The following is a 27,523-nucleotide window of genomic DNA, read 5'->3' on the forward strand; positions in this document are numbered from 1 at the left end:
AGAACAGCTTGTTAAACACAAAAACCTGTTTAATTCAAAATACTCTAAGAGTATTTGAATTAAATTTGCTTTAAAGTGTAGCCATTGTGTATAGCAGTTTTCTCTTGGAAAGTACATTCTAAATTATAAGTTTTCATCTCAAACTGCCAAGAATGCATTTCCTGCCCATGCATGGTAACTGGGGACCACTCACCCATGCCTGCTGGAAGGATTATTAGGCACTGGTCACAGTAAGGGTTGTGGGTGACCTGGGCACCGAGGAGCCAAATGTTCACTATAGTTTCTAAATTTTGGAGACAGTCTTAATTTCATAACATCTTATTTTTTAAAATAAAGATGATTCAATAAACAACTTCAGTGATTTCCTTTTTATTTATTCAACTTCCCATCAAAATAAACTCATAAATTGGGAATAAAAATAAAGTTTGTTTTAATTTTGTATTCTGAAAATACCATTGCCATTCCTGTATTCTCAAATCTTGCTACTGCTGATAAAGGGAGAAGATGTAGCTATTTGGGAAAAAAAAGAATAATAAAAAGATATTCTTTCCGGAATGCAGATGCATACACACTAGCTCTAGGCTCGGGACTGCATCCCTTAGGCCCTCCCAGCATAGCATTTCTCTTGGTCCCCATAGAAAAAGTGTTGGTATTTTTTGTGAATGTGTTTCATCTCTTTTTTTTCTAGATACACTTACATACAGAACTGCAAATCTAAAACCCGTCACCAATAAATATATGGTCACCAAAATTAAAACATAAAATTTTTCCTCATTTTACTCTCCTCTACTACTGAAATAGTTTCTAAAAGAAGTAAAGCTTGGATTTTTGTATTTTCTACTTAGACATTTAATCCTCTCTAGGGAATGTTAAAAGAGAATGCTTAGATCCATAGAGTATTTTTTATTAGACTTAGCTGGGCTCCTGTGATGGTGAGAATCATGTTAAGAAAACCTGTTCATGAACTAGGCTAACCACAGTTAGTTTCATTGTGCTGCCAGTTTATCTCATATCTTTCAATTCACAGGCAAGTTTTTCTGCCTCTGTCCTCCTCTTGTTCAATGCAATGTTCTGTTTCAGAGCTTGCAGTTTGTTACTTTATATCAAGGAGAATCGTCATCTTTTTTTCCTTTTCCTTTCTGAAACGATATTCGTCTGTTTTTTTTTTTCATTTTCCCTAAAGCATCCTCATTCTTGATGTTAAATGCTATCTCGCTCTAAAGCTAGAGCAGGTGATGATAACACAGTTGTGCTAATTGCAGTCAGGAACTAAGGTATTGGTGGATTTGGGATTGATACAGGCAGGTGGCTTGACATGATACATCTTGCTGGACAGGGCTCCTTTCCCTTACTTGACCTTCAGAATCTTCCTAGGACTTGAATATGTTTTCCTTCCTCCAGAAGCAAAGGTCTAAAACAAAGATAAAATATAGAATGCAAAAATTACACCCATTATTTATTTTAGATTTTCATCAATATATGAGTAATTTTAGAAAGAAGGATAGTGTATCCAGGAGCATGTACCACTGGTAAGCATGATTCCTCCACATATATTCCATCAGTATAGTAAATCAAGTACTATTTCAATGTGAGTTAGGTCTAATGTTTGCTGTTAAGTGGTGAGTGTTTTGTTTATATTTTTCATAATTTATTCTAATTTTACACAAGTTAAATTGGGCTGGATAGATTGACCATCTGATCAGTTTCCTAGAACTTATACATAAGGTTTATCATTGAGATAATTGTTTTTAAAATGCCCTTTAAAAGCAGCTTAACTTGGTGAATGACTGTTTTTAAAAGTGATTATAGGAATACTTTAGTACAGCAATTTTTAAAGCTCCTCGCATATGCAACATAAATATGACTGAGAAATCTGCATGATGAAAATTGATTTAATTAGGTGAATGATTTAGCTAGGTTTGATGAGATGGAGCCAAATTTAGGATAAATGACATTTTTAAACCAATGAAATTAGTCTTTGTATTTGCTAAATGAAATTTCTTGGAACATGTGGCAGGGTCTTCTAATTCACCACCCACCCCACCCCCCCCCAACACACACCACTCACACACCATACTTACACAGTGAGATGGAAAGAGAAGGGTCCCAGCAGCTGGCGTGCGCCCAGCATTCTCTCCTTCCTCTTCAGTTACTAATCCTGGCTGGTGAAGGGCATGTCTGGTAAAGTTCTCCCCTGTCTTTCTTCTTCTCACCCTGTTCTTCCAAAATAAAGGAATATCCTAATGGAAGGTGTTGTCATTTTGGGTTTTCCATTTGGGGGTTAAATGCCATTGAGCTTTCTTGTGATTCTCTTTGCTCCATCCTATAACAAAGTCACCCATTTTTTGATCCAGAACCCAACTTGTTTTCCCAGGTTTCCTCCTACAACCAACACAAACACAGACATTTACCAGCAAAACAGAAGCTGTTGGAAAGATTTTTTGGCCGCTGAAATGGGCTCCTGTCACCAGGACATGGCAGGCTTTTTGCTGTATTATCTCCCAGCCCTGGCCCCGGTACTCCAAAGAGAGCTTTATGTAATCAGTCTTTGCTGACATGTGACGTCCTGTCATTTTCCTCCCCTCCGGTTCTGCTGCCGCCCACAAATCAATAACATTGCCGGGGAAGTTCAAGCTGGTTTTGCAGCCACCCCAAGCTCTGTGTTTCTTAAAGGGTATGTCAGAAAATGTAAAGTTTGCTAATGATATTTCTGGCTGATGACACATGGCAGAGCTGATGGACTATTTATAATCAGTGGCACGATTGCAAGCACATTATTTTTATTTCACTTGGAGGGAGCCCTGTCACTTGCTACCTCTCTTTGCAGACAAGTTGATGCCATCTCCACCTGAAGTAGCTAAATTCTCTTGCAGAGTGTGTTTGCACTCTTCCCTTTGTGTTAAGAGCTCCCCAGCCCTTTCCAGTAGAAACCCCCTCTCCGTTTTCTTTATTGGTCTTTGGCTCAGGGCATGATGAGGGTAAAGAAATGATTTGTAGCAACTGCTTTAAATTCTAGCCATGCCTACATCCTTCACTATACACATCTCCAGTCTTTGCTGCTCAAATCTTGCTACATCCCTCTGAGTGTGGGTGTGGCTGCCATGACCAAGGCAATAGTCCAGCACTTGCCCCAATTTTACAGGCCTGAGCAGAGCATAGCTGTCTTTTGTTGAGCACCTACTCCAATCTAGGCAATATACTTGGTAGACATTTTGTATACAATCTCTCACTCTCTCAAACCTACCTGAGGTAAGTGCTGTCATCTCCAGAATAGTGATTGGAGGTGGGAGGGGGAGAGAGATTAAATGACTTCTTTACAGAGTCACACAGCTGATAGGGAAAGCTCTAGGACTCCTGTTTAAGTCTCTTCTGACAAACCACACCTGTTCTCTTTCCACAACCATGTCCTGCCTCTTCCTGATAATGTGGACACTTGTATATGTCTTGTGTTGCTGTGCAGGGGTACTTACCCAGTTTTAGCTTGCACAGCTCCTAAAGTTTAAAAGTCAATGAGAGTGAAAGTTGGAGGAATTGGAAACCTCTCAGACTGGGGGTAAACCCTGGTGTAAGAGGAACTGTATACCAAAGGAGAGTTTTGACTCACTGCAGTGGGAAGTGTTACCTCTATAAAGATACTGAGCAAGCTCTCTCTCTCTCTCTCTCTCTCTCTCTCTCTCTCTCTCTCTCTCTCTCTCTCTCTCTGTCTCTCTCTCTCTCTGTCTCTGTCTCTGTCTCTCTCTCCCTCTCCCCCTTTCTCTCTCTCTTTTTAATATTTCCACAGGACAGAGTTTAGGGTATGGATTTGTTAACTATATTGATCCAAAGGATGCAGAGAAAGCCATCAACACTTTAAATGGACTCAGACTCCAGACCAAAACCATAAAGGTAAGAGGTGATGTACTGGCTCCTGGTTCAGGAGGCACTGGTTAAATTTCCTTCTGTTGATCTAATAAATCCAGGCTATGTGGGGGCTGGAAGCAGTGTTCTTGATTTATTCAAAGAACATTTACCATCGATTATACTAAATGAGTATTACAGAAGAGTGAGATGTGAGGGTTGAGTAGAGGGAAGGAACCACAAGCTGTGGGACCTCCAGTTAAGAGGGCAGATGGGATATTTGAGATTCAAGACCCCATCAAGAGGGCCTCTGTGCCTGAGTCTGCAAAGATGGCCAGAACTGAGCCAAGGGAAAAAGCTGAGGCAAGGAAGCTGTTCCAGGCAGAGGAAACAGGGCATGCAAAGCTGTGAAAATGTAAGATGTTGTGAGCAGGGACAGCATATAAATAGTGTGGCCTAAGTTTGGATAGGAAGGTGAAAAGATGAGGATGGGAGGTAGCAGGGCCGAGTCAGGAGGATTTGTGTGCCAGGCTGCAACTTGGCTTTACTTAAGGGTGGCTAGGACTCTCCTAATCGAGACTGGAAAAGGGAGCGTTACGTTAGTTAGATATAAACACACCAGGGTAATAGGGAGGGATAGGTACTATAATAAAATCGATGAGAACATCGTATGGGAACGACAGAAAAAGTAACATTTCAGCAATCTGAAAATAATCAGGTGGGTAGATAATATATCAGGAAGGGTTGTTTTAAGTTAAAAAAGAAAAACAATAACCCAGAGCCTGCTCTTCCAGAAGGAGGTTTAAGTTTCTTTCACTGGATAGTCATGCTCTCAGTTCAGACTTCACTTGTGGGATCCTTCAGGAGATAGTGCTGTTTGCCTTGGGGATTCCCTTGGGCAGCCAGTGGTGGTCTAGTGGATGGAGTCTGCCTTCTCCTTGGCCTTCCTTCCCTTTCTTCCCCCACCTCCAGGCAGCATCCTGTTTAGGGGCAGCTGCCAGCCAATTAATGAGTCCCCATCTTTCATAGCCTATTAAACTGCAGGGAAGTGTCTCCTGGGCGCTCTTCTCCTCACGACAGCAGGTCTGACGCAAAGTAGGACAAAAGAGAAACCTCTCCCAGAATGGAAATCTATAGATGGCACCAGCTCTCAGCATCTGAAAACACAAAACCAGAACTTTTTAGTCTAACAAAGCTACTTTTCCAACATCCAGCCTGATAGAGGAGACTACTGGTATAAGATAATCTTAGCTGGAAGGTAATCAAAACAAAGCAAAACCTTTCTCTTTTTAGAATATGTGATTATCTATCTTTATTTTTTAAGCAGCTTTACTTTTGCAATTGAGTTTAGCTTATTTCTAAAGTTGATTGCTTTCCCTGATCTCATACAGCCTACACAAAGATCCCAAAGTGGACCCAATTCAGGCTGTCTCAGTCTATGCTTAGAATCATTTCCTATGAGTTCTCTAATGGGGAAATAATTAAGAGTTGTTTAATTATGGGGTAGTCCTCTGAGAGGCAGAAGGGTTAATTTCTTTTAAAGGAAAAACATACATATTTTCATGCTTTAAGTAAAGACTGGATGCGCATGTCACCTGACTCTTTGATGAGGTCATTCTAGACCTAGAGCTGTATTTGTAGCTTTGATCAATTTTCTATGCTGTCCAGTTCAGCATTAGAATGTCAGACGTTTACTCTTCCCTTGACAGACACCCTGACCTTGAACTGAAAAAGGTACTTTTCTTTAGTTTTCTTGAAACCCCAACTCTTCTCCAGGGGCTTAGGATCAAATCATCAATCTTCCATTCTGCTTTTTTTTTTTTTTTTTTTTAAGTATTCCATAAGGCCATTGTGGTTTCCCCAAAGACTGAGTAGACCTGGTTTTTCTAGTCTCAGGATGTACCCCCAGTCCATCATGCCATCAGATGCTTTATCTAAGTGGATCTTAGAGACAAGGAACATTGATTATTTTCGTTCTATAAAGAGCCAGTCTGCCTCCTTCCGTTATCTATATTCCTTTCTCCACCCCCTCACCCACCCTGTGCTCAACCTGCATCAAAACGCTGCCAACACATTTGCACCCAGTGGTAATGTGGGCTTCTGAGGCACTGTAGGATTCAAAATGCATGATGCCACGGCTGAATCAATAATTTCCATTCTCCACTACAAATGAAAATTTAATGTGCAAACCTGGGGATTTCAGCCCTTTCATTAAAGTAGTTTATTTGCCGTACTGAAAATTAAGTTTGAGTGATAGGTTCCTTTATTAACTTTTCTTCCCTTTTCTAAGGGGACACAATGTTTAAGGTGAAAATCATATTAAAAGGAAGAAAAAAAGCAAACCCCTTTTGTGTGCTGTTTAATAGTCTCATCATTTATTAATTTTTTTAAATTGCTTTTTTGTCTTTCAGGCCACTGTTTACCTCTGCTTCAGTTTGCTTTGATAAGTGACGTGAGATTTATCTCTTTGCTCTGACTCTCATGAAGGAATAGATAACTTGCCTATATGGAAAAAAACAAGTGTCTTCTTTGGAAATGTGCATTACAGAGGTCTCAGGACCATTTAGTGCATGTTTGTGAACTTTTGTCAAATTTCTCTTCTCCCTCCTTTTCAAATTTCTGGAGAGCTTTGTGCAAAACACTCTAAGTGTAATGCACAAAATAGGTTCAGGCAAACCAATAGTTATTTCCAAAGCTGTGAAGGTTAATGATTAACAGCTGGATTCAGGGAAGGTTCTGGAAAGCTCTGAGGAGGTGGTGGAGACTGTAGTGACCAGTAAAGAGGATAGCTATTCTGCTGCTGCTGATAACTGTTTAAACCCAGATTGTTGCCAGTTCTACTGGTTGTTCAATATATATCAAAATCTAGATTTTTTTTAATGCCAATTTCCCAATTTTTAAAAGCTAGAAAATAACTCAAAGAATTTTAAGAATTATGTGGGTGGGTCAAACAGAAAGTAATTGTTGACCTTTGGACAGGCAGTTTACAAAAACCACCCCCAACCCATCACCACCAAAAAAAATAATAATAATAATTCAAATTTAAATATGAAAACATTGTTTTGCCAATTGGTAGTGAATGGCTCATTACAGGACCACTACAGGCTGAGCATCCCAAATTGGAAAATCTGAAACCCAAAATGCTCCAAAATTTGAAACTTTTTGAGCACGTACATGACACCCAAAGGAAATGCTCATTGGTGCATTTCGGATTTCAAGTTTTTAGATTAAGGATGTTGAATCAGGATAATGCAAATATTCCAAAATCTTAAAATCTGAGGTCCCATTTCTGATAAAGTTTGCTCAAACTGTACTAGGAGGTACCCACAAATGATGGTTCCCTGTCAACAAATATCCATTTCCCTTTTATTAGGGGCAGTGTTATGTGACTGTGTGTGAATACTGACAGCATTCAGAGGGCAATCCAGACCTCTGTTCTCCAGGTACATGCAATCTAGGCATCGGCACAGCACCGAAGCACAGAAAGAGCATGATGAGTAATTAAGCTCCCGATGCATAGTGTGGATGGTGACTCTAGGGGAATTGTTCATCGAATTATAACCTCTTTAGTGAAAGGAAGTTCCCACCACATGTGTTGGAGATCAGGCTCGGAGACATGAAGTGATTTGTCCAAAGCCATACAACAGGCCAGCAGTGGAGTTCAAGTTAGTTTCAAAAGGGCCTCTGAAGGATTCTGCCAGAAGAGGAGTTGCTTAATGTGTTAGCATGAGCTTGAAACAATAATAATAAATAATAATAGTAATGCTAACTTGCAGTGAGTATTCACTCTACGTCCAATATTGTTATAACCCTTTTACATGTTTGATATCATTTCATCTTTGAAATATCCCTGGAGCTAGGTTAGGTGCTTTACACACATCAACTCTTAATTCTTAAAATAGCCCTGTCAGGAGTCACTATTACCACCTTTATACAAGTGAGAAAACTGAGGCCCAAGGAGGTTTAGAGACATAACCAGGATCACGCAATTGATAAGCAAGACATGGAGTATGTTTTAAAAATAACTCTCTGGCAGTAGGTTGTAAGTGTTGGAATGTCACACTGCCTGCTTGCTCAGCAACACGTGCATTTTCTGTGAGGGTGTGTGGGTGTGTATTTGGCTCTGCGCACATATGGGTTATACTCTCTGACATAGGAAGGAGATATAAAAAGCAAACAAATGAATTGTGTGGCTCCTTCAGGTTCTTTAGTAAACAGACATCGCTCAGGGCTTCTGCCATCAACCTAGGGACAGAACTAACTTCATTTCTTCTTGGGTCCCTGCTCTCCAAGCTCTGTGCTAGGTCCTTGGATTTAGATGAACCCTAAATGGCTGTGCCCTAGAGAGTCTTCCATCCATGTGTGTCAGAGAGCCACGGAGTATGGACTGTGGGCTTACATCCACTAGCCTGCCAGAGCAATGTGGAACTCCACTTGGGAAACTGGGTCATTGTTCAGTGTTTCAACCGTAAGCCCAGTGAAGATGACTTGCCCCATTTAGGGGTTTGGGGAAACTATTTGTTTAGCTTTGCTTTTTCCAGTTGTCTCTAACAGGGATCATTTTAGACTCTGGAAATGGCTGTGGATTCTGAAAAATTGGTACTCCTGGTACTCCTTGACCCCATACCTGATGCCCTTACCAAGTCTGACCCTCTCTTGGGCTTCAAAAGAACAGCTTCTGAATTTACATTGTAATTTTAGCCTTTTAATAAGAATCACTTAAGAGAAGTTGCATTTGGTCCAGCTGTGTCACATTCATTATGTTTACCAAAGTTTTGGATTGATGTTCAAGTTACATTGAGAGCCCTCAGTAAAAAGTGATCCAAAATGGAATGTGAGGGGTTTGGATTTTGACCTAAATGTGAGGAGTGGGATTAGACAAGTGTTCACTGCTGGCTCTGCCTCCAGAAGCTCATGTCTCATGGGGGACACAGACATGCAAAGGACCAACTCTACAGCAGTGAAACAGGGCAGTCATGGGGCTGCAGAGGTTTCTATTTGATACTGGGACTGGGGAGACAGGGAGCTGTGCAAGGTTTGAGTGAGCAAAAGATCTGGTCAAAGTAAAGTTCCAAGAAAATTTATCTGTCAATGATGCACCACAGAATGTTTGGCAGATGAAACCGGAGCTTTCCGGCTGCTGAGGTAGGTTTTTGTCAGCCTTAGACATTGGTTTTCATCATCTCTATTAGGAGCCTTATCTACTCATTTTTAAAGTAAAAAATGCTCATTTGTAAATAATTTGGGATATACAAAATCATACCATGAAGGCAATATCGGCCAATCCTAAACCAATAGTGTTAACGTTTTTATATATTTCCATCCTTTTTTTTTTAAATTGAGAAAGAGTCTCACTCAGGCGTGCAGTGGCATGATCCTGGCTCACTATAACCTCCGCCTCCTGGGTTCAAGCAATTCTTGTGCCTCAGCCTCCTGAGTAGCTGGATTACAGGCACCTGCCATCACACCAGGCTAATTTTTTGTATTTTTAGTAGAGACAGGGATTCATCATGTTGGGCAGGCTGGTCTCAAATGCCTGACCTTAAGTGATCCACCCACCTTGGCCTCCCAAAGTGCAGGGATTACAGGTGTGAGCCACTGTGCCGGCCAATTTCCATCCTTTTTTCATTGTATTATATGTGCACAAATGACTTAGTGACTTACCTTTTTCTAATAATTACATTAAGCTATTACTCAAATGATTACCATATGACTTTAAACAAAATATTTTCAGAGCACAGGTCTTGTGAGTGATTGCAGGACTTGATCTGGGATGAAGGGGCAAAAGAGCTGCTCCTGCCACTCTGAGCAAATCTGAGAGTTAGCACTGAGGCAGGCAGCAGGTGAGAGAATAAGAAAGACACTTAGGCAGGAGGCAGCAGCCCAATTCTGGAGGGAGCAGGATTGGTGAAGGGGAAGGTGTGTGAGGGAAGGCTTTTCAGAAGGAAACACCTTCCTTCTCTAGGAAGGAGAGTGAGCTCCTTTATTTCTGCCTCTTCCTGTTGTGATGCTGCTTAACCACTTCTCCATTTTTGCTTTCTTCTTCTAATAGCACTAATGGTGCCTCCAGGGGATCTCTCCACACTTGAGCTTTGCAGGTTCCAGTTTGTCCCTCCCACTTCTTTCTCTTGCCAGGGGTCATCAGGGACCTGCGCCTCCCCCACTCCTCCCTGCATCCACCTGCCTTGCTAAGGGCCTCCATTCCGCTGAGGCATCTTTTCTTTGCACTCAGCATAAGCAATTATTCCTCCTATCACTGCTCTTAATGCTTCCTGGAGAGTTAGCAGATCATTTTTTGCTGACGGATATCACCCCACCCAGAAATGATAGACTGCCTCCCTCAGTCTTGTTAATAATAAAAAGGCATTTTCTCTCCTCCTCCATTACCGCTATAGTCAAAGCCTGGGCAAGAACACTTCTCTGCCAAGGTCAGCAGGGGCGACTGGATCACTGAATCCCCAGGAAACCAAGAGAGAGCACATGGCAGTGCCAGCAGAAACCAGAGACACGTTTACCCCACTTGTACTAGCTGCCCTCTCTTTCTTGTGGGAGATTTTATTTGGCTGCTCTGCTTCCCAGTGCCCTGTTCACTTCCTTTGAGTGAATCATTTCAAATACAGGGATAGGAGTTGGAGAGATGGAAATACACTTCCCTTCTTGTCTCTGCTCAGTGAAGTTGATATGATCCCAGTATCTTGAAGGTCATTCATAGTGTCCTGTGTCCACATTGAAAAAGGGAATTAGACAGGTATGGGTTGGGAAGACACAAGTTTTCAGAAGTACATGGAATAGGGTTTGGGGGCTTTTGCTGTCTGCAAATGCAAAAGAAGCCAACAGTGTGATGTGAGCTGCTTAAAAAAAAAATCAGCGTAGCCTTGGCTGTGTTTTATGGAGGAAAATTATGGACTCCATATCACAGTAAACAGTGGTCCTTTCTTGTCCACTCTGGTCAGCCCATCCTAGTGTCTTATGTCTCATTCTCAGCTTCACATTTTAGCAGGTTGCCTAAAGGTGAATGACAAAGATGGCAAAGAAGGCTCTGCACCCACAAATTCACCTCACAATGGTTGCTTTTCTATTCTCTAGGAAAGAAAATTCTGCAGTGACCATGAGGCATTAGTTTGATCCTATATTTCAAGAATCTGGGAAGAGAACCTGTGTAGCTATCAGAGTAGAATATTTGCCTTGGGTGGTAGTGAGGCTCCGATCATCGGAAGTCATTTCATCCCCTCAGTGGAGTCTGACTAAATGATTCTAAAGGTCCCTTCTAGCTCTAAGATGCTATAATTTTGTGTTATTTCTGGATGTAGAGCTGCCCTGTCCAGCATAGTAGCCACTAGCCACATATGGCTGATTATATTTGAATTTAAATAATTAAAATTTAATAAAATTCAAAGTTTACTTTCTTAGTTACACTAGGCATGTTTTAAGTGCTCAGTAGCCACTTGTAGCTAATGGCTACCTATATTAGACAGCACAGATATAGAATGTTTTCCTGATCCCAGAAAATTTTGTGGGACAGTGCTGGCCTAAAACATCAGTGGCCCTAAGGATTAAAGAATCACTTTTCTATGGTGCTCATGCAGCCTGTGGGCAGGACAGCTGGTCCATCAGTGATATTAGAGCTGATCATAGAGCACCACACTCCTCTTCCTTCTCCCCTTTTGTCTGTTCGAAAGAGCTCTCAGTTCAGGTGGAGAGTCAAGTTCCAGCTCTGTCAAAAACTTCTAAGGATGACTTGGGCAACCTACTTTACTTCTCCAGGCTGGTTTCTTCATCTGTAAAATGATTCCTTCCAGCTCCAACAGTGTAGCTAATGAACTATAGTGTGGTCTTTCTGGCTTGGTAACTTTTCAGGGAAAGTAACAGTTTGTGCCAAGCACATGGCATTTATTTTGCTGTCCAGGTTAGTGTGGGATAGTGGAAACATCCCAGAACATGGAATTATATCCCATTTTGTCTCTTAGTTCAGCTGTGTGACCTTGGATAAGTACTTGATCTCACTGAGCCAGAGTTTGTCATCTGGAAAATGGAACTAATGATATCTCACTTGTAGGTAATCGTAGCTTACAGTGGATGCTCAAGAAATGCTCCCCAAGATGAAGATGATGGTGAATGGTGCTACCCCTAAGGTGAACATTACATGAAGAGAGGGGAGGACTTTTTTTCCATCTACATGTTTCAGAGATGAGTAAGAGCGTAAAGAATGAGTCTGAATTTTACTAAGACTCGGGCAACATATATAAAAAGCTTTGCACAGGGGAAAGTATTATGAAGCTTCAAGGTGGCCACAGTCATTTTATCAGTCTTGTAAAGCTGGAGCCAGGAGTTGCAGTCTAGTGAAGGGACTGAATCTGGGGCCCTGAGTCCAAAATCAGATATTCCACTAACCAGGCCATAGCACATCTCTCCCTCCTGGAGGCCACTACACAGACAGGGAGAACTTAGTACATACTAAGTATGCCTCTGTAATAATTTGATATATATTTTTAAAGAAGTTGCAAGACACATGAATCTATATCACATCTTTTTTATTCTTTAAAAGAAATACTTGGCTGAGCACGGTGGCTCAAACCTGCAATCCCAGCACATTGGGAGGCTGAAGTGCATGGATCACTGAGGTCGGGAGTTCAAGACCAGCCTGACCAACACGGAGAAACCCCGTCTCTACTAAAAATACAAAAAAAAAAAAAAATTAGCCAGGCATGGTGGCGTATGCCTATAATGCCAGTTACTCAGGAGGCTGAGGCAGGAGAATCGCTTGAATCCAGGAGGCAGAGGTTGCGATGAGCCAAGATTGTGCCATTACACTCCAGCCTGGCCAACAAAAGTGAAACTCTGTCTCAAAAAAAAAAAAAAGAAATACTTATCTGGCGTACTGTGTGCCAGAGACCCTTATAATATTCTTGCATTCTCTTTACCTGCATGATTCTCTCTGGCTCCTTCATCATGTCAGAGTCAGCTCCTAGAAAAGAAACTAAAATCCATGGCATAAAGTATATGATACATTTCATTTCAATTGAGAGAGCATTTTTTTGAACTCTTGCCCCAGTAAAGCTTTGAGACTAGATGCCACAGGGGTCTGTTGAGATCACGAGAATGCTCAGACTCATATAGCAGGTAAGGTATTATCACAGATGCCAATAATGGGAGGTACGGTAACTATAACTACTGCCACTGAAACGTGTATCTTCGGTGGAGTCAAAGGAGAGGAAAGTCATTTGTTCCTGGGTCTCGTGGAGGAGGTGGCATTCAGTATGGACCTAGAAAGATGGGCAGAAGTTAATTTTGTCATGATGGTGAACAAACAGCAAAACAAAGACATGGAAGTAGAGATTTTCTGGACATATTCAGAAAACTGTGACCATGGTTTTTTTGTTTTTGTTTTTTGTTTTTGAGACAAAGTCTTGCTCTGTTGCCAAGGTGGAGTGCAGTGGTACAGTCTTGGCTCACTGCAACCTCCACCACCCATGTTCAAGTGATTCCCCTGCCTCAGCCTCCCAAGTAGCTGGGTCCACAGGTGCGCACCACCACACCTGGCTAATTTTTGTGTTTGTGTGTGTTTTTTAGTAGAGATGGGGTTTCACCATGTTGGCCAGGATGGTCTTGATCTCCTGACCTCGTGATCTGTCCACCTTGGCCTCCCAAAGTGGTGATATTGCAGGAATAAGCCACTGCTCCCTGCCAACTGTGACCATGTTTTTGTTTGAACTGGAGCATAGGGTGCATGAAGGAGTTAGCAGGAGATGAGAGGTTGGGCAGGTTCCTCTCATTCAAGAGGGCCTTGAATGCCCAAGTAAGGGGTTTAAACTTCCATCACAAAATGGCACAATCAGAACTCATTAGAACTGTTACCGTCAAGTTTTACCTCTGATAAAAGAATAGCACGTATCAGGCGGCAGGTAGAGGAAGTATGAAGACTGGTCCTACATAAGCAGATGCCTGTCCTGCCTGTGGACAGACCTACGGCCACAGGCACAGAGGTAAACTGATCTTCACGATCAAAGCTCCTTCTTCCAGGAAGCAGTTGACTTCTTTCTTCTGTCTCTGCTCCTGGAAGTGGGATTGTAGGTCCTTGTGAGGGTTTGTTCCTAGAAGGCCCTGGCAGCATCAGAATCTGTTCTCTGATTCCATTCTCCTCATCACCCCAGGGACTTGTCTGCTCTGGGGAGTTTGTAGGACTCAGAGAAAAGGGTGTTACAACAGATGGGGGAAAGTCTGCAGCCTGATCTTCTGGTTTGTGTATGTGTGTCTCCTCTACTAGACTAATAGTCCTACATGTCAGGAACTATTGTATTTATCTCTACACTCTTGGTATCTAGCATAAGGCCTGATTATATAGCAAGTGTGTCAAAGCCATTGTTTATTGAGCATTTACTGTGTGCCAGGCATTGTGCCTAGGAATCTTAAATGCATTTTCTTGTTTAACCTTCAAACAGCTCTATTACAGAGTTTCTAAACTGTGTATTCAAGTGATGCAGCTCAGAAAGGTTAAGTGACTCACCCTATAGTCACACAGCTAATAAGGATCAGGTTTCAAATCTATTTGTCTCCAACCCCAAAGCACTTGCTCTTTTTTGGAGGGGGAAGGGATGGAGTTTTTCTCTGTCACCCAGGCTGGAGTGCAGTGGTGCAGTATCAGCTCACTGCAACCCCTGCCTCCCAGATTCAAATAATTCTCCCGCCTCAGCCTCCTGAGTAGCTGGGATTACAGGTACCCACCACCATGCCTAGCTATTTTTGTATTTTTAGTAGAGACAGGGTTTCACCATCTTTGCCAGGCTGGTCTTGAACTCCTGACCTCATGATCCACCTGCCTCGGCCCCCCAAAGTGCTGGGATTCCAGACATGAGCCACCATGCCTGGCTAGCACTTGCTCTTAATTGCTATCTCCTTTTCATTCTAGAGTAAGTGCTCACTTTCAGTTAAAGTAACATTAAAAAAAACTTTGGAGTGACTTGTCTCGAAATATAGTTACCCAGTACTCTAACTAGCACCTATCAATGAGACCCATTGGATAAGGGGTGGTAAGGACAGAAAAGATGGCCCTGGGGTGTGAAGCTAGAATAGTAATAGGAGAAGAAGGGAAGCTATGGGGGAAACAGATGTGACCTTCCTTCTACTGAAGGAAGAACTTTTCAACAATTCATGAGACTGGGCATGGTGGCCTGTATCCCAGCACTTTGGGAGGTTGAGGTGGGCAGATCACCTGAGGTCAGGAGTTTAACACCAGTCTGGTCAAGATGGTGAAATCCCGTCTCTACTAAAAATACAAAATTAGCGGGGCTTGGTGGCACATACCTGTAATCCCAGCTACTCAGGAGGCTGAGACATGAGAATTTCTTGAACCCAGGAGGCAAAGGTTGCAGTGAGCCAAGATGGTGCCACTGCACTCCAGCCTGGGTGACAGAGTGAGACTCTGTCTCAAAAAAAACAAAAAAAACAAACAAAAAAAAACAATTAATGATGGCCAGCAGTAGTATAGAATGCCTCATGAGGTGGTGAGTTTCCTGTCCTTGGAAACGTGTAAGTTGAATGGTCAGCTGTCTTGGATCCTGCCCTAAACTTTTGGGGCCACTTCCAGCACCAAATTTCTGTGAAGCAGATTTCAGGAATGTAACTTTCTGCAGAGTTCACCATTGCCACTGTATGTTACCTTTATGTGACACTACTATGTCTCCACTATGAACCACAGTTATAGAAATTTGCAGTTTTTTGAATAGAATGCCTAGCTCATGAAAAAAATCCAATCAATGATAGAGAACATGTCATTACTCTAATTCAGAGGGGCCCAACAAATGGCATTGCTGTTTTCCACATCCGGGTTCTAAACTGATTGGGAAGTAAGACAAAAGAGAAAAGTTTATGGAATCCTAAGGTCATCTTTATTGCCAGTTAAGGCCTGGATCAGTTGCATGGATACAGTGGGCTTCATGACACTAAACCTTACACTTTGACAGACTGACACACCTTGTCACAGGTGCTCTAGACCCCACAGGCCTCCCCGTATGAGAGCAGAGCCTGCCCCCGTAAGACTGAGAGCCTGGAACAGAATGTGTCCTTCCAACTGGTGTCTGGCTCCCAGAAGGAAAGAAGCAGGCAGCATCTAAGCCTCACATGCCCATTTCTTTTATTGAGGCCTCCATTTAGAGGAGTCACTCTATCTCCCCTGCAGAAGCATGAGTGAAGGGATAGCAATAGGCCTGCTCTGTTACTGCAGGGGACTCTCTCCACATGGAAGGAAACACTGGGAGTGGTAAATGAGTATGTCCTTATTGGAAGCAGTCTTCTGTATTGCATGCTTCATTTGTTTGTTTACTTCCTTCTCCAGACTGTGGGATTCTTAAAGCAGAGACACTCCCAGTACCCTTCCCAGGGCCTGGCACACAATAGGTGTTTAGGAAGGGGTGGAATGAATGGACTCCCATCTTCTAATGCCAGTGTTTTTCTAAAGAAGTGACTTTCTGGGGCTGAAAAGGATGCCTTTTCCCTTTCATTTTATCCACCCAACATGCCTTTATCGTGTTTTCTATGTCCTCTCCCTTTTCTTTATTATGGAGGACAGACAAGGAGTGAGATATTGCTGGATGATTCAGGGAACATTTTTTCCAAGGTCATGCTGTTCTTCCCACCCTGCCCAGGCCAAGCCTTGGCTGTGTACAGGTAAACAGAGTTGTGGGTGCTGCTTGGGAAGAGGCAGAACCAGCCCTGGTCCTAATGCCCCATCTGTGATGAATGATAATGCCTGCCTTACCCACGTTGGTGAGACTTGCTGACAGCAGCACTGGGAAGTCACTTTGAAAGCAGAAAGTACTTTGTAGGCATAAAGCAGTGGAATCTGTGGGAATGTATTAGAGGAAATTCATGTCAGTAAAGTGGTAAAAGATGGTCCAGACTCCACCAGGGAGGTAGAGGAGAGCAGTGCCTCTACAGGCATTCCCTGATAGTGTGCCACGTGTTTTCTTTTTTGATGAAATTGGAAGGTATGTCCCAGTGGGAGCTAGATTCCCAGGCTGGCCCACAAAAGCCTGTAGGACTTGTCACATATTAATATCTACTAAGTTCTAGGCATGTGCTAGACATATTAAATATATTATCCCAGTTCTTATCATAACCCATCAAAGGAGAATTGACCCCCTTTTTACCAGCAAAGATGTTGAGACTTATCAAGATCAAATTACTTGCCCAAGGTCATGCAGCTAGTGAGTACTGAAGCTGACCCACAGTTAGGGGTCATAAGCATGATGCTATAGCATCCTTCTGGTGGAGGATGGGAAGACTGCAAACATCAGGGATGGAGAGAGGTGAGGAGCTTGGAGGGACTGCAAATTTTCCATAGAGTTCATCTGTAAAGTTAGCTGTTCACATCACCCAGCTTTGAGCTACCCCTACCCAGAGAGAGGGTGGCTTCTTCACTCCCAGCTCTTTCTGAGTTCCAGAGGGAGGTCAGTGCTGGCCTAGAGATGCCAGTCTTGTCTTCAGAGATTCTGGATGAATGAAGCAAACAGAATCCTGAGTGCTGAGGCAAGAAGGGTTCTCCAGGGCGCTGGCTTCAGTGTCAGAAGCCCTGTGACTCCAGGCCACTGGCTCAGGGGGATTAATATGCCAGCAATGCTGACGTTCTGCAGGGGCTGAAAATTGGAAAATTTTTGGAAATTTTTCATCCTAACAAAGGGCCTGACAACTGTGGTCATTCAGTTAGAATTTAATACATGTATATGGAAAGTTTGGATAGTAGGATGAGCATTTGGATATTGAATATGGGAAGATCATTTTTGTCTATCTTAACCCCACAGGTTTCATGGACAGGGGACTAAGAGAACAATAGACTTAAGGTTCCATATAGATGAGAAATACTAAACAGGAATTAGGCTTGGTAGAGAATGATTGATGTGCTGTTCACCTTTGGGATTTGTTGCTGCTTTTGGGGATTTAGGGTCTGTCTCTGGAGATACATTGCATTAATTCTCCCTGACTGAGATTCTATCTGTATTGGAATTAACTTTTAGGGAAGCGGTTTTATTGTGTCACTGACGTTGAAGTTCCAGCTCCTCTTCCCGGGCAGAGTTCACCCTGTTCCCTCTGTATCCCCAGCTCTGGCTGTGCAGAACTAATGGGAGTTAAGGTCATGACTATCCATTGTGCATTTATTGGGTGCCAGGTACTGTTCTAAGCCCTTGATCTTCATCACCTCATTTGTACTCACAACAGAGGAAGGCTATTATCAGGCCACCATTCCCTGACTCCACCACCACCTTTCTCACCATCAGTCACAGCTCAACTCTGTCTTCTTCCTGGCCCTTTTAACCTTTAATTAATTCTCCCTCCTCTGTGTTTCCGTCACACTCATATATGTCCCTGGCATAACACACATCTTGTGGCACTGTGATAATTGGTCTATATGTTTACTCATCCATTCTTCTGTTCAACACATTTTATTGACCACCTCCTGTGTGTTGACTGTTGACCTGTTTGGACTTGGAGTTCCTTTACAGCAATAGACTAAGTCTTGTTTTGCTGTGTCCCCAGCACATACCACTGTCCCTGGTTCATAGTAGATCCTCAGGAAATATTTGCTAAGAGAAGGCTTTTATGTGATGTCTAGTCCTAGAACAACCTTTCACTCCTATCAACCCCAGGCATTGGAAAATGGGAAATTTGTTCCCTAGCTCTTGGCTTGGTGGAGAAACACAGCTGGGGTTCTGGGTGCCTGACTCTCAGTGCTCTACCTTACTAAAGCTACAGTAGTAAATCCAAAGAGCCAGTAATGCCAGCATCATTTCTCATGAGCTGTGGGTGTTTATTCATTTTTTCAGTAGGCGTTGAACACTCTATAGGTTATCAGGCTCTGTGCTAGAAGCTAGAGCTACAGAGTTGAATAAGACACACATACAGAAGACCTACTACCTAAAGAGATCATCAGCCTACATGGAGAGGTGAGGTGGTGAGTTAAGGTTGAAATGGGTTAAATTCCATGTTCATTGAGAGCATTGCTGGGGAGATTTTTAGGAGAAGGCAGGATTAGAGAAAGCTGCCTAGAGAAGATGTCATTTGATCTGAGCCCTGAAGAGACGTAGGATTTGGACTTGAGGAAGTAAGTAGAAAACATGTCTGCATGAGCAAAGGCATAATGGTGGGAGGTTGTGTTTTGGGGGAACACAAATGTCATTCAGATAATTAATTTGTCGGTAATTGGCAGGGTGAAACAAGGGTGACCCTCATTGCCATGGGCATATTACTGTGATGTTTTTCTTTCTTTCTCCTGTCACTTCTTCCTCCTACTCAAAAATAGTCCTGCTATTGACAGACTTTGTCCCTTAAAGAACAGGGGTGGGAGAACCTTCTGTGGAGTGAAGCTCTGTCACATCGGTTTCTTAGTCCTTCAGCCAACATCCCAGTTTCACACACTGGGGCTCTCAATGTAAAGGCCCCTATACCTCTCAGCCATGTGCTGGGAAGGAGCCTACAGAGGGCTCAGCCCACCTATGAGTTTCTAGAAGATGAAGATACTGAAGGCAGCTGCCTCACTCCATCAGCAGGAGGAGGCCAGTGAGACAGATTAGTCATTCATATCATTTTATCTGTTGAGTCAACATCTATTTTTAGGTGTGGAACCCATAAAGGGACCTGGCATCTGTGTCATGGAAAGGGGGAGAGTGCCATGGATGAGGAGTCTGCTCATCCTTCATCTTCTTTAATAGATCCATACTCTCCCCTGAAGGTCACAGAAGTGAGGCCCACTTTACTGCTGGAGGTTTAGGTCTTAATGTCAAAGGTACGGTTTAATGTGTTCAATTCCTTTTGCACACATGCTTTTGAGCATGCATGTGTGCCCTTGCTTGCACATGTGCACACACACACACACACACTCCAACGGTCTTAATAGGTCTTATGAATTAGTTATATGGATTAAATAAAACTTCCAACTGAAAAATGCTAAGGCATATAGGTCTCTTCCTGTCCAACGTTGTCAGATGTGCTCTAAAATGACTGTTTTCATCATCTATTCTGAGCCATAACCACCCCAGAAATAGCTTTAGCAGGAAAGTGCTTTTGTTAGACTAGCTGTAAATTATATTTCAAATGTCTGATGTTGTTTTCTTAAAAAATAAATAAATAAGTAAATGAAAGTCTAAAATTAATGACTGCTGGGGTTTGCTTTGCTTATGTGTACTGCTACAGATTTGGCTTCTTGCAGATGGAATTTCAGATCTGTTTACACTTCTGTGTTAGCTTTTTGGGGGAAAAAAAAGCAGTTAAGAGATCTGGGAGGACAAATTTACAAAGTCGAACTTATTATAACCGTTGGTAAGGCTTTCTTCTCTCTCTCTACTGCCCTTTCCCTCCCTCCTTTCCATCGTGCCCCCATTTTGTTTGTTGTGGTTTTTATCTGCCCTGCTTCAAAGTTAGAGGCAACTGGTCCTTGCAGATGTGACAACAAGGTCACATATCCAGTTTCGCAAGCAGATGTTCATTCAGCCCTGTTTCACCAGCACTTTGTCATTTGGTGAGAGCAGACCTCATGGGAACAGACTGAAGCAACACAAAGGATGGAACATAAAAAATCTTGCAGAGAACCTGATTGCTTTTATGTATTCAAGAAGTAGGGGATGGGGGTAGGGAGGGTGGCAAGGAGAGAAATGTGCAGAGCAGAATTTCATGAGGTTATTTGGGGAAGGGGGGTTATTGAAAGATTATTATGTGTTGGATACAGTAAATCATCTATACACCCACATCCAGGAGGTAAATCTTCAGAATTCCATGCGTGGGTAGCTCTGCATTTAACAGCTGCCATACAGTAGCTATTTTGTTCTGCACTTAGAGACCCTTATCTGTGCATTTGTTTTAAGTTATCGTCAACTCTTCTCTTGTTCCTCTATTGTTGTTCTCTTGGTTCTCATTACTATTATAAGAGTAGCCAAAAATCTGAACTTCTGAGTGATTTAAACTGACACCATGAGTTGTAACGGTAGACGAGGGGCTGTCATCTTGGTTGTGGACACAGTGTCTACTCTGAGGGTGATTGCCTATAATGGATTTAGCTCCTCTTGCCTTTTCCTAGGTCTCATATGCCCGTCCGAGCTCTGCCTCAATCAGGGATGCTAACCTCTATGTTAGCGGCCTTCCCAAAACCATGACCCAGAAGGAACTGGAGCAACTTTTCTCGCAATACGGCCGTATCATCACCTCACGAATCCTGGTTGATCAAGTCACAGGTTAAGTGTATCTTTGTAATTTCTTTCCTTGTACGTCAATGTCACCAGCCCTGTTACTCATAAGAGCAGAAGGCTGATGGCTACTTAAGGCAGAGGATATGGATCATAAATAGACAGATTGTTAACTTGGAAGAAAGACTTCTTATCAGTCAACTGCCCAAATTTAAAATGGGCCATGTTGGGAGGTAGGAGTTCTCTATCATGGGACTTGTTTTAGCAGCAGCTAAACTACTTGGCAGGGTTGTAGAAAGGATTCAGGCATCAGGTTGAGAGCAGAACTGTATGACCTTCAAAGTCTCTTTCAGCCCTCAACCAAATAACATCACTTTTGTATGTGAAAAGAACCTGTATGCATAGCTGTAACTCCAATTCATACCATTAGGGAGTTAGAAGGAATTGTCCCGTTTCACACATGAGGAAAAAAGTCAAAAGCGGGGATATGAGTCCCCAAAGCTAGTTAGTAGCAGTAGAGGGAAATGAACCTAGGATCTGGTACAGGGGTTCTTTGTCCGTAAAAAGAAAGGCAGCACCACCTCTCAGTAAGAAATGTCAGGTACTCTGGGTCGCATTTTTAATGACAAGGTGTTTTCGCCTACCTCCAATTTGATTCCAATTTAGAACTCACCCCCTAAGAATAGTTTAGCACGTTTATCATGTGTTTAATGAGATAAACCTTCACAGAAGTTGACTGTGCCCCAGACATTGTGCAGAGGGACAATGGAAACCAAGCCCCATCCTTACAGGACTCCAGTATGACAAGGACTTGCTACAAGCTGTCAAGTGCCCCTGATTGCTCAGAAGAAGGTGTGCCATGCCTGGTGGGAATTGCCAGGAAAGCCCCATTGAGGAGACAGTGTTTGAATAGGGGTCTGGAGGATGTTTCAAAGCTATCCAGCAAAAAGAAGGGACAGAGCATTCTAGGTGGAGAGGAGAGCATATTCCAAGGCATGGAATCTATTTAAGGAGGGTCAGGCAGTTCAGGGTAACTGGTGTGAGCCTCAATAGGGAATTTGGGGCCAGATTACCAGAGGCATTGAATGCTGTGCCAAGAAGTCTGGACTTTATCTGAGTGCAGAATGGAGCCATGGAAGGGTATTTTGTAGATTTTGTTTGTTATTCATTTTAGAATGGGAGTCAGTGAAGAATAGGTACTATGTACAAGGTACAAAAAAAAGTGCCAAAAAGTTATAGAAGATGTTTTTAAAGGGTGTGATGTGGTCAGAAGTTTCACTTCACTTTGTAAAGTGAACATTTGCTATGTGTGGAGGACACATGAGAAGACTAGAAACTGGACAGTGGGTGATGAGTTACAGTAACTTTTGGAAGATGAGCATGGAGCAGGGTGGTGGAGAGGACTAGAAGGGCCAGATACAAGAGATCCCTATGTTCTATGGATGGGAGGCATCAGTCCAGAGCCATGATGGCAGAAATGCAGGTAAACATGTTTTGATGGGTGAGAGAGATCAGGGAGCTGGGCTCAGCCCTGGCCCCACAGGTGGGCTCACTCCTCTCACAATATCCATAGAACCTACTCTTCCCAGAGATGTTTACCAGTTTGGTTTGTTCACTCTTTACAAAGGCTCTTTCTCTTTCCCCAGGAGTGTCCAGAGGGGTGGGATTCATCCGCTTTGATAAGAGGATCGAGGCAGAAGAAGCCATCAAAGGGCTGAATGGCCAGAAGCCCAGCGGTGCTACGGAACCGATTACTGTGAAGTTTGCCAACAACCCTAGCCAGAAGTCCAGCCAAGCTCTGCTCTCCCAGCTCTACCAGTCCCCCAACCGGCGCTACCCGGGCCCACTTCACCACCAGGCTCAGAGGTTCAGGTAGGCATGCCCAAAGAGGAAGAAGCCCTGCTACAGGGGTTCAGAGCTGGGCAAGAGCCAGGGAAGCCCATGTTTTGACAAATGGGACAAGGGTAAAAGCTTCCACCCCCAGGAATCACTGTGCAAAACTCCCCCAGAGCCTCAGTCTCCATTCCTATAAAATGAGACCGTTGGACCAGATGCTCTTCCAAGCCCTTTGCCAATTTACTACTGTGACTGTATAAACTTCAGATTCTTTGGTAGAAACAAAATTTCTGTATTTAACCAAACATGAAGGTTCAGTTTCAACAAGAGTTAATCACAGATCAGTGACCACATTCAGCAGATTAGACTTAAGGCTGGACAGTGGCTTTTAATAATTTCAAAAAATAGACCATGATCCTTGCTAGAGGGAGTGGTTTTTCCTGTCTTCTTTTCCCTCGTCAGGTAACTCTGTTGAGTTCAGGGGAGGGGGAACTGTCATTGGTGTTAACCTTATTATGCGAAGTCAGTAGATTCTGGGAAGACAGGGAGGAAGATCCTGTCCAAGCCTGATTAGTTTTTCTTTCGAGTATCCAGGAAGCTCCTGGTGCAGGGAGGCATTGCCCCTCTCCTGGGACTTTTTCTAAAAGACAGGTTTCTCTTCATGAAGGCAGTATGACCTTGACTGGTCTCTATCATACTGGAGACAAAAATATTTTTGACTTACCATGATACATTCTAAACAATTGTTTTATTCCATACCACATCCCAACTTCCCTTTGATGAAAATGTTTTTCTCTTTGTGAAACTTGACATGGGAAAATAGTAGTTCCTTCTCTCTAGGATAGTATGCTCCATCTGGCCACATGAGGAGAAAAAGCATCCTCTTTCGTGTCCTCCTATGCCCTGTGAATTTGAAATGGTTAATGATTTCATGAAGAGTCCAAGTCATCTAATTTTTATTTTGCATGAGAGCACATGCAGTATTTATGTAAAAAGCCTCTCCAGCGGGTTTCTAATGGTGGAAGCTATGGTTACTACTGCCCTGCGGTGTGAATAGCTTGTCCCCAAGTAAGGTATTGAATGTGAGGAAGATTATAGCATAAGGGCAGTTTGCTGGGAGGTGCTATCAGAGAGTAAACAGTAAGCTAATTTTTAAAAATCTTAGTCTGCAAACTCCCCCTGCCTCCCAAAAATGTGTGTGGTCAGATGATTTAGTTAATGTAGCAAGGCTAACAGAAAAGATCCGTTCTGATACATATTGTGTGCCTGTGTATTGTTAATCTGGAACAGAGGTCTTTATTTACAAGTTTAATTATAGTAAAAATGTGAACAATTTAAGAAGCCCCCGCTTTGTACAATTTCACATACAATATAAAACAAAATCCACACAATGTTCTGAGAGGTGGGGGGAATGGGATTAATTCAGACCTTGAAAGAAAGGGAGACTCATTAGACACTTGCTTTAAACTCTAGCATTGACCTGAACATGAATTACTTGCAGTTAGAGACAGAAAAGGGGGAAACTACCGGTGGATAGACTCCTAAGCAGTGGGGAAAGTTGTTGAGCTTTTCTTCTTTGAAAATGGAGCATTCTTATTAATAGTTCCATTGAGCGATCTTGCCATCTGTGAGGCATTAACCCAGAGACCCTCCTTCTCTTTGCAGGCTGGACAATTTGCTTAATATGGCCTATGGCGTAAAGAGGTAATTAAAACTCCACAGATTGCCAGATGTCCATGTTGGCACAGACTGGGGCTAGAATTTTTTTTTTTTTAATTCACTAACTTTACTTTTAAAAAAATCTTCCTTTTTCTTCCACCAGCATGTCAAATTCTTAATTTTAATTTCGGACCTCAGTTGATTTTGTTTCTTTTAGGGCACACAAAATGTATTTGTGTGTTTCACTTTTTCTTTTATTTGCAGGTGGGCTTCTCCGATGGTTCAGGTGCCACAGCTACCAAGCCCTTGATAATCCAGTCCTTTGAATGGCTCCCCTAAGGGGAAAGGCTCCCACTCTTTGCTGGCTGGTTTTGCAAACTTGCAGAGCAAACTGTTTTGCATTAGCATTGCCAAGATTCAGTTAAGAGGGCAGATTCCAGCAAATCAGAATTAGAACATTTTGCTAATTGTGGTTGACAATCTTATGATTTTCAGTAGAAAAATTAGATTTTGGACTACCAGCTCTGGCCAAAGGATAAACAAACACATGGATGACTTTCTGACTCCTGCCCCCACTTCAGTGTGCATTTCAGAGCGCATACTGAGAATGAAGTGTATCTGTGTGCACCTCAACCAGGGGTTTCTTTTGTTACAGGTTTTAACAGTTATTATAAATCCTCCCTTGATTATATGTTATGTGTGTTTTAAACTCGCTGTTCCTTTCATTGAAAGCCTTTTTGTGGGGTTGGGGGCCCAAACAGAGTCGAGGCTTTTGGGGCTCTCTCTGAATGCAGATTCAAAGGTATTCCAGACCCAGTATGAAATCTGAATCTCGTAAAGCTGGATGTGTTATGTCACTGTGTCCATGAGATTCCCATATGTGCTTCTGATAAGCTCCACTGCACTACTAGGGACATAGTGTCTTCATCATCTTGCTCAGTAGAGCTGCACACTTTAATTCCCCTTCCGACAGTCAAGGGAAAGAAATGTGGTCTTTACTAGTCCACATCACACTCCTTGTACTAGGCAGTTCTTTCACTGGCTATGCATGGTAAGTACCCTGACTCTGGGAACTGGTGCACTGTAGAGGAAGTAACCTGACTGCAGACTTCACTATCAGAGGACCAGCCTCTCAAATCTCAATCCCAGCATCAGTGAGGATAACTATGAATTATCTCCACATGTCTAGCACACTGTTTGCCTGTTCTCAGGCATTTTACATGTTTCTTAGCTCTATCTCATTCCTTTGCTCCTCTCTGACTTTAGTGAGGTAGTTCTAAATGTTATAAAAAGAGAAGTGCTTATAACATAAATAAGATAGGGGAAGACAGAGCTGTAATAGACCTGCCACCACCTCCTCCGCTGCCCCAGCCAGAGTAGACATCACTAGTTGATAATAGCATTCTCTTTTCCTATTGAACCCAGATTTGGATTTAGAATCCTTCCTTTCAAAATGCTGCAATTAGCTACCACCAACTAGGATAGAGGCTGTACTTGCAATCTCTTTGCTGGCCCTGACTTTTGACTTAATACTTAATAAATACTTAGCTGTTTTCTATCTATAAACAGAAAGAGGTCAATTCAGGTCAATTCACCTGGTTGGAGGAGAAAATGTTGAAAAGTCAATCCAGAAATGATAAAAGTTACAAATAGACATGGATTTGCAGTTCTAGAATCTGTACCATGATATTTTTTGGCTTTTTCTTGTTAATTGTTTTTAAACGAGAGGGAAGATTGACTTAGTAAATAATAGCAAAAATATTATCTATTGAGTTATTATATTTATCATATATTCAGTAGCCATTTGATTATTCAAATTCTAGTTAGAGAACTATTCTTTAATTGGACTTTCAAATCTATAAGAATATTTGCTTATTTTTAAGAACAGTTGTAACTCACTCTTTACACCATGTTCTTCCCTAGTTTTTGCTTCCTTTCCTTTTCCTATTTCCCCCAGTAAAATCCCGGCCAAATGAAAAGCAAGAAACTAGTCAGTGTACAGCATCAAAAATCTCTATATAAGTTCATGCCTGTAATCACAGCACTTTGGGAGGCCAAGGTGGGTGGATCACCTGAGGTCAGGAGTTTAAGACCTGTCTGGCCAACATGGCAAAATCCCATCTCTACTAAAAATACAAAAAGATTAGCTGGGCATGGTGGCACATGCCTGTAGTCCCAGCTACTTGGGAGGCTGAGGCAAGAGAATTGCTTGAACCTGGATGGCGGAGGTTGCAGTAAGCTGAGATCACACCACTGCACTCCAGCCTGGGTGACAGAGAGACTCTGTCTCAAAAAAAAAAAAAAAAGAAAAAAATCCCTATATAAGCTTGATATGAAACAAAACGTTAACAAATGTTCTGCTGTAGGCACTGGAAACCTAATTGCTTCATCTAATGCATCCATCTCAAATCACACAAGGATTTATTTTATCAGACAGTGAATAGAATCTAAAGGGTCATTTTTTTTCTTTTCAGGATTACACAAAAACTGAGAAGATTCCTAGGCCTAATATAAAAGCAGCTGCAATAGGGCAAATAACAATTTTTATTCTTTTCTAATATGCAGCTATTCAAGATATATAAGTGCACAAACCACTTGAAATCTTGCTCCAATGCTGCTTAGAAATAAATTCCGGATAACACAGCATAAAGGAGTGATATGTTTTTATTTTTATTGCCTGCATTTGTGGGGGCAACCCTTCTGAATAAATGCTAAATGAAACATGAGCCACCCATCTGTTTAATAGCAAGACATGGCTGTTCATTGTCGTATATCTCCATCCTCACCAAGAAATCTTTGACAACCATAGGTCAAGGGAATGCAAAAATGGTAGACTTAAGCACTTTAGGGTCATCCTCTAATCCACCTTAAGAAAAAATAAAATTTCCCAAGTACTGGCCAAAGTTAGTCACTTATTCAACCAATAAATATTTATTGAGCATTTTCTATGTGTCACTATATCTGTGAGATTCCCATATGTGCTCCACTGAATAAACTAATAGAGCCACAGAATGAATGAAATA

General features: G+C 42.3%; 1 protein-coding gene and 1 long non-coding RNA gene across 7 annotated transcripts in view; one reads left to right on the plus strand and one right to left on the minus strand.

Annotated features, from left to right (window-relative positions):
* ELAVL4 (ELAV like RNA binding protein 4) overlaps positions 1 to 27,523 on the plus strand; it is a 95,779-nt gene that overhangs the window by 67,477 nt on the left and 779 nt on the right. For all 6 annotated transcript variants that reach the window (XM_035251407.3, XM_035251408.3, XM_003733444.6 and 3 more), the window contains exons 3-6: positions 3,782 to 3,885; positions 20,900 to 21,053; positions 22,652 to 22,877; positions 24,507 to 24,545. In XM_035251407.3, the coding sequence (XP_035107298.1) occupies positions 3,782 to 3,885; positions 20,900 to 21,053; positions 22,652 to 22,877; positions 24,507 to 24,545 (523 nt within the window). The remainder of the gene's footprint in view (positions 1 to 3,781; positions 3,886 to 20,899; positions 21,054 to 22,651; positions 22,878 to 24,506; positions 24,546 to 27,523) is intronic.
* Positions 358 to 2,509, minus strand: LOC144576994 (uncharacterized). Its single transcript, XR_013520050.1, has 2 exons — positions 2,082 to 2,509; positions 358 to 1,411 (listed from the first exon to the last, which is right to left on the minus strand). It is a non-coding gene; the product is annotated as an uncharacterized LOC144576994 (long non-coding RNA).

The sequence above is a fragment of the Callithrix jacchus genome, chromosome 7 (genome assembly GCF_049354715.1).
Source record: "Callithrix jacchus isolate 240 chromosome 7, calJac240_pri, whole genome shotgun sequence".
Classification (NCBI taxonomy): domain Eukaryota; kingdom Metazoa; phylum Chordata; class Mammalia; order Primates; family Cebidae; genus Callithrix; species Callithrix jacchus.